The sequence below is a fragment of the Chaetodon trifascialis genome, chromosome 4, assembly GCF_039877785.1.
Source record: "Chaetodon trifascialis isolate fChaTrf1 chromosome 4, fChaTrf1.hap1, whole genome shotgun sequence".
NCBI lineage: Eukaryota > Metazoa > Chordata > Actinopteri > Chaetodontiformes > Chaetodontidae > Chaetodon > Chaetodon trifascialis.
The window spans coordinates 1,625,501-1,636,808 of record NC_092059.1 but is presented as its reverse complement, the minus strand read 5'-3'; the positions used below and the strand labels follow the sequence as shown (position 1 = coordinate 1,636,808).

Here is an 11,308-nt window from a genome sequence, read left to right as displayed (position 1 = left end):
ACATTAAGAGGACAGAACCGCTGGAATGGAAGTGAGACCACGGCATCTGTCTCTGTCTCTGTCTCTGTCTCTGTCTCTGCAGCGCTCGTCTCTCTGCACCTTCCTGTCGCTTTGAAAGTCAAACTCTGATTAGTGTGAAGTAACTACTGTTTTCTTCCAAACATGCAGTTTGTGACTTTAAAAGCTCCAGCCAGCACGGAGCCGTGCTCTGTACATGTTGTTCTGCTTCTTTGCTTCTTGCTGCTACGTCTTCTTGCTGGTTGCTTTGTCTTGTTGTGAGGAGGCGGACATGGCGTTGGCGGCGGTGGCGTTGGCGGTGGCAGTCGTCGTCTGGGGTTCGGACCTCTGGCGTTGTGGCTCAGGCGCTGCAGAGGAGCTGGGGTGGGGGGCGGGCTGAGCGGGCGCTGAACCCACCCGCTGTGCAGGTGCAGACATGGCAGCGGTCTCCCGTCCTGCAGACCCTGATGTGGGCCTTTCTGGGACGCTGCTGCAGGCTGACGGCGGCGGGGCCACGCAGTCTTTCTGAGTTGAGGATTTGGCCGTCCTCTGTGAGGTGGTCGGTGAAGCAACTGGCTCGGTCTTCTGTCTGGTCGGGGACCCCGAAAGGTGAGGAGACTGAGGGGTCGGGAGCTGTTTAGGGGGAAACGATAGAGGGCCAGCTGGGGGGACGTCTGGGGTTCCACCTCTGGATGGTTTCTGGTCCTTCTGGCTCTTGTCTACAGCCGTGCTGAGTTTGACTGGACCCAAAACGCTCTTAGCTACTGTCGCTAGCTGGGACACGACCTTGTCCATGCTGCTCTCAGGGGCCGGAATGGGGGAGCTGGAACTGGAACCAGAAGCGGACGAGGACGACGCACTCAGACCCGCAGCAGCGGCCGCAGCGCACAGTCTCCGGTTGTCGGCCTCCTTCTTCTCCTTGGTGATTCCAGGAGAGGAGCAGGAGGCGCGGGGCGTCTCCTGACTGTCAGGGGTCCGGCTGTCTGTGGTGCTGCTGGCAGGTCTGGAGTCAGTGGTGCTCGTGGCGGCTCTGCAGTCGGTCGTATTTGTGGTAGAGGGGACTGTGGCTCTCGGGCTGTCCGGGGTTCGGTCCTCCGCTCTGGGCTCTGATGGTGCAGTCTTCCCCCTGAGACTCTTGGAGTCTGCTGGGGGGGTTGGCTTGAGGAAAGTGTCCTTGCTGACTGAGATGAACGCACTGCCTGGGGTGGAGAAGGGAAGGGGGCCCTGAGTGGGTTTTGTGGTACCGCTCGGCCCCAGGACCTTCCTCTCTTGTGCTGCGCTGCCTTCTGTGGATGAGGCCGACCTCGCGTCTTTTACTCCTGGACAGGAGGTGCTGTGACCGGGCTTGGTCTCTGTGACGGAGGGCAGGGTGTGCGAGGGGGTGGGCCTGCCTACCTGCGAGGGTCCTGTGTGGGTGAACGTGGCGTGAGGGGTGCAGGGGGACAGGCAGAGGGACGGCAGCGTGCCTCCGGGGCCCGTCCTCACAGTGGTGGGCCTCAGCAGGGGAGGAGGGGTGAAGGTCGTCCCCCTGCGTCCATCCTGGCTGTCCTCGGAGCCCTCGTCCGTCTCGTCCTCGGACGAATCGACCTCGTGGATGGCATCTTGCTTCTGCAGTGACTCCCGCCTCTCGGCCCGGTCCTGCCGGATGGCGGACAGCTTGTCCTTCAGCTTGCTCTTCCCGGGGGCCAGACCCAGCGAGCCGGACACCGTTCCGAGGGCGCCGTCCCCTTCCTGACGTCCTAACTTCCTGGATGAGGAGGAGTGTTTCTGCAGGCTGCCCTTCTCCACGCCGCGTCCCGCTGAGGACAGCAGACCCTCGCTGGCCGACTCCTGTAGGTCAGTGAGGAAGACACAGAATATGTATGACACTGTATTCACACCAATACAGAAATCCCATAATATGCACAGTGAAGTGAGCAGCTCTGCAGGTGAGCTGGCTCTAAGATCTAAGCATCTATCTGCCATCTACATCTAAATCTACCAGCGCTTTGGCATCATGTACATAACAAACTGCTAAATGCTCTCATCACGTCTCCACTGTCATAATCTTTTTATGGCAGCGCCGTCATCATCATTAAAGAATGGAAAGTAAAGACAATGAATGATTTCTCAGCTTGTTGTCGCTGTAATAAGCTCGTACCTGCAGACTCTGCAGACTCGGTTCTCTCTGCAGAATCTCCTTCTTAAACTCTGAATGTGAGATGTCCAGACTGTGCTTCCGGCTCCCTACGGCAGCTCCCACCGCCAGCTTCTTCTCCCCGACCGCCGCCACCCCGGAGGGAGACGAGGGGGAGCTAGCGAGGGAGGCGGCCAGCTTCTCGGCCGACTGCACCCTCTTGAGGAGCGGAGACCGCGGGGGCTCCGCGCTCTTCGGTCTGGATATCTGCCTCACCAGCGGAGGGGAGGAGTGGAGCTTCACGGGAAACGACTGGCCCACCGCCGCCTGTCCCAGGGCGTGGCTGGGCAGCGGGGAGGGCGAGCGCTGCGGCGAGCTGCTCTGAGGGGTGGGTGACGGCGTTCGGGCCAGGGGGGAGAGGGGGATGTTGCCGGCAGACTTGCGTCGGGGCGAGCGGTACTGGCGCTGGAGCTTCGGGGCGAGGCCGTGCAGCGAGCTGGGCCTGATGTGGCCGGAGCTCGCCGGGGAGTTCGGGACGCTGGAGCTCGGAGAGCTGCTCTGAGACGAGTTTCCACCGACTGACGGGAAGACAGGAAGCACGTTAATAACGCATTCACTTTCTTTTTAACGTATATTTCACCAATATCCTAAAGGCAGACGCAGCTGTCTGTTACCAGCGGTCCCTCTGTCGTTGTATAAGACTGTATAGTTATTTTCCAGGTGAGTGTGTCTCTCACCTGAGTGGGCGGAGTCCGGCGTGGACCTGTAGCCCTGCGTCGGGCTCCGTGGTGACAGGTTGTGCGTGGGCGAGCCGGGGCCGCTCTCCCCAGAGGACAGAGAGCGGTTCAGGGAGGACAGGCTGCGGCTGGTGTGGAGCAGAGACGCCTGCTTGGTGATCTTCCTGAACAGAGACGTCCTCTTCTTACTGCGAGAGAGGACACACAACGTCTCACACCACGAGGCCACATTCAACGCACACACAGCGATGCCTCACATAACACAGGTGTGTCCCACCTGTCCTGCCCCTCCTTGGTCTTGGTCTTCTTGTTGCGTCTCGCCATCTTGGACTTGTGGCTCGTCTTGCGGGCGGGGCCGACCTTGATGGACGTGTTCTCAAACGGGGTGGCAGAGATGGAGACTTTGGCGCCGCTCTGAGGGATTTTCATGTTTGTTATTAACGTCAATTTGAAAACTTTGTTTTTATGTTTAATGTTTTTTTACTTTGATCATTTGTGTCATGAAAGAAGAAAACAGCCTGATTCACGTCTCTCTGTGAGTCTACCTTCAGGATGAGCTCCACCACCTCCGTGTGGACCAGACCGTGAACCGGCTCTCCGTTGACGTGGGTGATCAGGTCCCCCTCCCTCAGCCCCGCCTCGTGGGCCGGGCCGCCCTCCTCCACGTGCTGAGAGAGACGGGTGGAGGAAAGAAGAAAGAAAGGTGGAGGAGAGAGAGGAAGAGGAGGGATGAAGGCCTGTGGGCTGTTCTGCTGTTGTTTACTGCCACCTTCTGTCAACAACAAGAATCCCAGTTCACTGCATTCATGGCAGCTTTTTCTTCTTCTACACTTTAAGAATTCATTACACATTAAGAAATCTAACATGAGGAGCTTCTCTCTACATGATGTCTGACACCTCAGACCTCAGACCTCCTCTGCGGACTCACCCAGACCATGTGGTGCACAGTGTAGATGTCAGAGTCTCCCATGTACACTCGGATGGCCCTCAGGGTGAAGCCGTACTTCTTGCCCGCCCTGTGGATCACGATGGCGGGCTTGACGCTGCTCACGGCCGGGGACAGGTCTCGACTTGGGGAGGAGTCCCGCGATGACGGATTGGATGACAGCGAGTGGGGCGACATCGGGCTGGCCAATGGAGAGGCTCCGTGGTGGTCTAAGAGCAGACACGAGACATTTGTGTTGGGGAGGGGGAGGCTTTTATGTACAAAATGCATTAAAAGTGCTGCTCCCGCTTCGCACGCTGACCTGCCGGGATCATCAGTGACAGCGTGGTGGCAGACGCCGACTTGATGACCTTGTTGAGCGGCCTGGAGCTTGGCGTCGCCGCGTGTTTGTCTGCGTCTCCGGACAGCAGCCGATGGCGGGCCCTGCGAGCCGCCAGGTCGCTGATGGCCCTCGGAGTCGACGGAGAGTCGCTGTCTCCTTTAGCAGCGGCGCCGCCGTTACTGCCATTGCCTTTGTGACCGCGCTCGCACACGTCGCCTGAACTGCCCGCTGCAGGAACAGGTGAGAGAGGAAGCTCAGATAGTAACACAGCTGTGTGTGTGTGTGTGTGTGCTGTGTGTGTGCGTGGCTCTGCAGTGTGTGTCTGCACTGACGTGTGAGCGTGGCCTTGCTCAGCTGACTGCAGGTAGAGCTCGGCGTGGTGGGAGACTCCTCCAGCTTCAGCTCTCTCTCCACGGGGAGCTCCGGGATGGCGAGGGGCAGCTCGTCGCACCGCGGGCCCCTCACTGCACTCGGACCCAACAGGCTGGGACTCTTTCGACTTCCAGCCGCACCTGAGAGAGACAAGAAAGACAAGAAACCAAGTCTGATTGACAGCTCGTTGTGTTCAGCTCAGCTGTGAAGGACTCTAAACTTTGGGAGATGAAGGTGGGTCAAACACTCTTCAGACACTTTTTTTAGCCTCAACAACCTCCTTTAATTCGGTCTGTTTCTGATGGACAGTTTCCTCCTGACGGCGAGCGACTGCACGCCATCAGAACATCCTTCCTGTGTTTTACCTTGACCTCCCTCTTCCTCTGAGGAGATGGCGAAGCGCGGCATCTCGATGATGGCTGAACAGCAGCGTCTCCGGACCGTCAGCGGCGGGCTGGAGTCGCTCTCCGTGTGGGACGACTCCGAGACAGACAGGCGCTTCCGCAGGCTGGACAGAGAGGAGATGACGAACACGTACAGGTCAGAAACACACAAACCAACACACGGAAACAAACTGGTCCCAGTGTGTCCACAAATGTCCACAGCTGGCGAGTGTATGGACGTGGAGAACTCACATCTCTGGAGATCCCACCAGCCAGGATCGATCCCTGGACTTGAGTCCGCTCAGGCTGTCCATGCGGTCTCCTCCCTCCTCGCTGAGGCTGCGTTTGGTGGGTGGAGGAGTCCTCTTCTCCTCGTGTAGAGACAGACGCTCCATGCTGCTGTACACCTGCAGTCACAGATGTGTGTCAGATTATTGTTTTCTGTTCTCAAACACACGATGAGAACTGCAGTTTATTATATTATTCTGCACAATATGGAGCCCATAATCTATAAAAACCTAGAGGAGACTCCACCAAGGCTGCAGAGACAGTGACACCTGAGCCAGATGTCTTTTATGAATGAGTAAATATTCTCAATGATAAAAACGTACCTTGCTGAAGCGAGGCGAGCAGGAGGAGAACTGCCGGATCTCCACGTGTTCGTCGTCGTTGGTGTCGTCCTCCTCCTCTGAGTCGATGTGGTGGTAGCGGTCGGAGCGAGCTGAGGGACACGGACACACACACACACACACACACACACAGATTAGCTGGCGTGCTGTGACTGACAGGTTTGGATGAAGAGTCAGAGACGTACTGTCAAAGTAGCTGGTGTCGTCCTCGGACTCCAGCTGGGGAATGAACTCGGCCTTCTGCCTCAGCAGGCTGTTCCAGTCCAGCTCTGTGAAGAACGGGTGCTGCTTCACCTCAAAGGCACTTCCTGTTGAGATGAAGGAGAAGACGGAGCGGGTGGAGAGCAGGGAGGATGAGGAGCGAAGGAACAGGGAGAGGAAGCAGCGTGAGAACAGATTTGACCTGCTTTGGGCCAAACGTTCGGTGGAATCTGACTGCGCTTTTATTTTGAAACTCTGAGTGGAGTCACCTGTGCCCAGCCTCTCCAGAGGGTTCTGTCTCAGCAGCTTGGAGATCAGGTCCTGAGCCTCCTGAGGCAGAGCTTCGTCCTCCTCCGGCCAGATGATCTCATCTACCACAAAGCACAAACACAGCGGACACACACGGATCTTTAGCGTCACACCAAACGCTGCCGCCAAGGTCAACGGAGAGAAAACAAAGAAGAAACGAGCCCATGTGATGCTGGTTTTCTAACTGCTGTCAGACTTCAGCTGAACATATGAAACCTCTCGTGGAAAACAAAATATCACCAGCGATCGCTAACAAAGACAAACAAAACGAGCTTCAGACTGATGAAATCATTAATCTGGTGCAATAAAGCATCATTGAAGGATTTGTTCCACCCTGTTAGCATTAGCTGATGATTAGCTGACGTGCTTCTTTGCCTCCTCTCAGCAGCATTAGTGGTGTATTATAGTAACTTTACTTCCACAGATGGACGCTCGGGGTGAAACCCGCCGCCCCTCACATGAACCTCACTGCCAAACATCCTGCAGACGGAGAAAAATACAGAACAGCTCGAGGAGGCGCTCCATCCTTCATCACCATAGCGCAGCACGGTGGAGAGACAGCCATAAAAGAGATGTGCAGGGATCAATGCGGGTTTATGATCATTGACTCGCCCTTTCATCGAAGGGAATTCAAAGGAGAACAGGAGGCAGGAGAGAAGATTGATTTTATTCCTGCTACGTCGAGTCTGTGCTTCTGGGCTGCAGAGTAACGTCTGAATCTGCTCATCCTGATGATTCTGTCAGGCCTGCTGCTCCATCAGCTCCAGCATGAAACACTCACATAAACACAGAGCAGGAACCCCACAACATCCACGTTTAAGCATGTGATCTGTATCATATGAACACATTTATCTGTAACTATTATCCTGCAAAACAATGGGAGCGTATTCTGGTCTGGATTGAACTGTTAGACTGGACTGAAAGTGTGGAAGCAAAGTTTGTTTGTGCAGGTGGTGAAGAAGCCTGGGAAGCTAACTGCTAACATGCTAGCACGTTAACGTATCTGCACCTCTCGACTCTCTGACTGCAGACCTTCATGCAGATCAGTTTTTAGTCCAGCCTGGACGCGACACACAGCTGATGGAACATCTTCATCAGCACTGATGCTCACCGCTGATGACCTGACCGAACAGCTCCTCTGGCGTGTCTCCGAAGAAGGGGGCGCAGCCCACCAGGAACTCGTACAGGATGACCCCCATCGCCCACCAGTCCACCGGCTTCCCGTAGCCCTGACGCAGGATCACCTCTGGGGCGATGTACTCAGGTGTGCCGCACACCTGAAGAGGCATCAGACAGAAGTGATAGTTAAGGCCAAACTCCTGACGGCAGCAGAGGAAGAGGTTAGCTGAATTTCATAAAAGCTTGAAGGTCAACAGGTGAGCTTTCACCTGTTTGTCCAGGAACTCTCTGGTGTCTTTCTCGATGTGTCCTTCGTACAAGTTTGTGGTCAAACTCATCAAACCGATCTTTGAGAGGCCGAAGTCCGTCAGCTTAATGTGTCCCATGGACGTGATGAGGAGGCTGCAGGAAACAGTGGAAAGTGCATCAAAGTTCAACCTTTAGTAGCTTTGGTCACACTGGTTCACGCTAAATAACGGCACAGAAGAAGAGACGAGCTGGCGAGGAGCAGATACGGCTGTCTGAGTCTTACTTGTCGGGTTTGAGGTCTCTGTGCACGATGCCGTAGTTGTGGAGATACTCCAAGGCGAGGACGGTCTCTGCGAAGTACATTCGAGCCATGTCGACCGGCAGCGCTCCGATGTTCTTCAGCAGCGTGGCGCAGTCTCCGCCTGCAGGGGGCGGAGCCGACGTTAAGCACACCACGACGTGACGGCACGGATGATAATCTGTGACGAGGATGATCTTACCCTCCACGTACTCCATCACCATGCACAGGTGCCTCCTGGTCTCGAAGGAACAGAACATGGAGACGACGAACGGGTTCTCGGCGAACGTCAGGATGTCTCGTTCCACGAAGGCCTGCTGGATCTGGTTCCTCAGGATCAGGTTCTGCTTGTTGATCTTCTTCATGGCGAAACGCTGCCTGGTCTCCTTGTGACGCACCAGAAAGACGGCGCTGCACGCAAAGAAAGACAGACGAGAGACATCCATCAGGTCAACACTTTAACAGCTGCAGCGGTTTATTTTACAGCCACCAGGTACGTCCTGGAGGTCACAGACTGAGTCTTTGGGGACACGCCGTCTCACCCGTAGGCGCCGTTACTGATCAGCTTGATGTTCTCAAAGTCCTCCTCTCGAGGTGTTTTGGTTTTGGTCTGCGGTGGAGCTGCTGGGACTGTGGTTCCTCGACTCTGAAACACAGAGGTCAGAGTGAATGAAGGCTTTCTGGTCAAAAACATGAACATCTAAAACTGCGAAGACCATCTGAAAGACGATGGTATGACTCTGAGCTCACATCCACCGAGTCGTCGGTCTCTGGGGTCTCTGGGTTGCCACTGTCGTAGCTGCTCAGCTGGGCCATTTCTACAGAGACACACAGAGATGAAGGTTTCCACTGAGGTCTCACACACATGAAACAAAGCGAAGTGCTGGTTCTGAGGCGCGTTACCCTCCAGGGGGTCCCTGGTGAGGCCCAGCTGGCTGATGATGTATCGGGGGATGTCAGACTTGATGCCCTGGCCCTCCTTAGCATGGCCCTCTGCTGCTTCCAACAAATGGTAGAACTCCTCGGGATCAAACTCCTGCAGGAGGAGATGGGAGGAGCGAGGGAGCGAAGGCAGAGAAACAGGTGAGGAGAGGAAGAGGAGGAAGACAGAAAGGCAGACATTCAAGTTTGGAAAGACAGACAGGAGACAGCAGGTACGTCCTTCAGTCTCTATGCTGGCTTTCACTTTAACTTCTGCTGGGTTTGTTTTTCATTCCAACAACAACAACAACAACAACGACAACAACAACAACAACGACAACAACAACCACCACCTCACTGTGTGATGTCCAACAATAAAACCGCCGTCTGATTGGACAATAAACTCTGACCTCTGCAACAACAGCAGAGATGCATCGATGTGAGAGGAGGAAGGACGGTTTTGTCCTCACACACACCCCAGTTTAACTCATGTGTCCTCTGACACACACACACACACACACACACAGTATACATGTAAAGACGCCTCCTCCTCCTCGTCTCTCTGCCTCATTATAAAAAGCCGTCCTGTACAGTGTCACAGCTTCAGCTGGATGTGATTAGTCAAAACTACCGATGTGAGCGCCGAGCGCACTCCCCTCCTCTTCCTCCACTTATCCCTCCGTCATCCACACTTCTTTTTCTCTCTCCTGCTCTTTGTCTCATCTCTGCTTGGATTCACCTGTTTGACCAGACGTGCACCATCTCAGCCCACACTGATGGAGGTGCAGGGTGGAGGGTGGAGGAAGCCCGGCTGTTTAAGTGTGTGGACGTCAGGCTGATTTAAAATTCTCAGAGGACGTCCAGCAATGAAGCAGGAAGCTCTAAAGTGTTTAAGAAGCACACGAGGAGTCGATCGACTCAACGCTGCTCACGTCCTTCACTCATTCACACCAGCGAGCAGCAGAGGGATTAAAATGCAAAGACAGGAGAGGGCTACGGCCAGCTCGCCTCAAAGGACAGAAGTATTACACGAAACATGCAGTATCAAAGACTCCTCCTGAGTATTATCTTCACAGATTATGTCTCTGGGTTGTTGTTAATGAATGAGTTCCACGGATGCATTTGAAAGGCTCGTTTAATATTTAACGCTGCATCATATCTTAAGATGATGAAACGTTTATGTTTTTATCTTCTCCTGCTGTTTGATTAACGCACTGCAGCAAAAACCACATTATTTCCCTCTGAAATGCAGCAGAGCAGATTTATGAAGTGGAAAATATTCAGTAAAGTCAAAGTGCCTCTAAGCTGCACTTGGAAGAGTCTTCACTGATGAAGTGTTGTACTCCTACAGCCTGGTCGGACCCGAGTGTTTAAAAAAGTAGAAACTGAAAAGCAGAAATATTATCTTTTTTACTCCAAGCTCTCTTCCATTACCCATGATGCTACCTGACCAATACAGTTTGGTTGTGTTGCTAGTAGCGGCTAACGTAGCGGCTAACCAGCAGCAGCGTCAGAGGTCGACTCGGCTCGCTTCTTTCTAACTTCACACCAACAGATCTGAGGCAGTTTCACCTTCTTCTGACTCGAGTGACATCACCTGAGGACATTTATCAGACTTCACGCAGCTTCCTCTGAGACACTGAAGCTTTTCGTCGTACAGTTCTGCCCCAAACGGCCTGAACTGACTTTGTTTGAATGAATAAATGACAAAAACATTATTTTGAAAATCACTAAACTGAATAAAAGCGTGGGTGCACACGAGCCTGCGACACGCTTCACTTCACGCGTGCTCAGAAACTGAACACGCCAACGAGCTTCTCTCACCAGACACTCGAGCAGACGCGCCGGCCGGGCGATGATGATCATCAGCTTCTTGACGAGTTGTGTGACGAAGGTGACCTCCACGCTCTCCGAGCGCTCGTGAGCCTGCACACACAGAGACAAGAGGACAGCAGGAGGACGGTTAGCGTGGCAGCGTGAGAGGAAACACTTTACCTCAGCGTCAGTGTTACAGAGAGGAAAATCCTGAATGAGGGTTTAATGCAGAGACTTTGTCTGTGAGGCGACTGATCGTAAAATAAAACTTCATCATCTTTAATTCTGTCATTTATCATCATGAACCTTCTGCGACCTTGAAGCTGAGCAGAGAACGAACGTCTCTGCATTGTTTGTCCTTCACAAACAAAGCGGGACAAACATTTTGAGGACAAGCGGACAGCCGAGTCCTTCCTGCAGCGACACCTGAGAGGTAATCTAAACGAGAGCGACCTCCGCCTCGCTCCCACATATCCACCGTGAAACGCCTGTCAGCGTGGAGACAAGCAATTTACCCAGAAACCACTGCAAGTGACTGCAGACGCGTCTGCAGCAGACACTGATCCCCGGAAAGAAATGGGCTGGAAGTCAAGTGTGTGTGTGTGTGTGTGCGTGTGTGTTCTATAATGTGTGGAGTGTGTGTGTGTGTGTGTGCGTGTGTGTGTGTGTGTCACGCGGGCTAACAGAGAGGACGTGGCGGCACATAAACAAAGCGGGCGGCTCGTCGCCATTAGCCTAACAGGGCTGACAGACACAGGAGGCTCGGGGGTCCAGACCCCCCCTGAATTATTTATGAAGTGTAATGAAAGCTGGGGGGGGGGCGTCTGTGTACTGTATGTGCACGCTAAATATGTATAAGGGTGTGTGTGTGTGTGTGTGTGTGTGTGTGTGTGT

At 54.2% G+C, this 11,308-nt stretch overlaps 1 protein-coding gene across 10 annotated transcripts in view; it reads right to left on the bottom strand.

Annotated features, from left to right (window-relative positions):
- Positions 1-209: 209 nt before the first annotated feature.
- Positions 210-11,308, bottom strand: part of mast2 (microtubule associated serine/threonine kinase 2) — a 123,380-nt gene continuing 112,281 nt past the window's right edge. For all 10 annotated transcript variants that reach the window (XM_070960137.1, XM_070960141.1, XM_070960142.1 and 7 more), the window contains 21 exons: positions 10,424-10,525; positions 8,582-8,714; positions 8,429-8,496; positions 8,221-8,324; positions 7,881-8,089; positions 7,664-7,802; positions 7,401-7,533; positions 7,124-7,289; positions 5,973-6,074; positions 5,688-5,810; positions 5,485-5,594; positions 5,126-5,280; positions 4,856-4,998; positions 4,451-4,630; positions 4,098-4,346; positions 3,779-4,005; positions 3,396-3,518; positions 3,128-3,264; positions 2,851-3,038; positions 2,138-2,691; positions 210-1,827 (listed from right to left, as the gene is read on the bottom strand). In XM_070960137.1, coding sequence (XP_070816238.1) covers positions 244-1,827; positions 2,138-2,691; positions 2,851-3,038; positions 3,128-3,264; positions 3,396-3,518; positions 3,779-4,005; positions 4,098-4,346; positions 4,451-4,630; positions 4,856-4,998; positions 5,126-5,280; positions 5,485-5,594; positions 5,688-5,810; positions 5,973-6,074; positions 7,124-7,289; positions 7,401-7,533; positions 7,664-7,802; positions 7,881-8,089; positions 8,221-8,324; positions 8,429-8,496; positions 8,582-8,714; positions 10,424-10,525 — 4,929 coding nt within the window. In that variant the 3' untranslated portion in view covers positions 210-243. The remainder of the gene's footprint in view (positions 1,828-2,137; positions 2,692-2,850; positions 3,039-3,127; positions 3,265-3,395; positions 3,519-3,778; positions 4,006-4,097; positions 4,347-4,450; positions 4,631-4,855; positions 4,999-5,125; positions 5,281-5,484; positions 5,595-5,687; positions 5,811-5,972; positions 6,075-7,123; positions 7,290-7,400; positions 7,534-7,663; positions 7,803-7,880; positions 8,090-8,220; positions 8,325-8,428; positions 8,497-8,581; positions 8,715-10,423; positions 10,526-11,308) is intronic.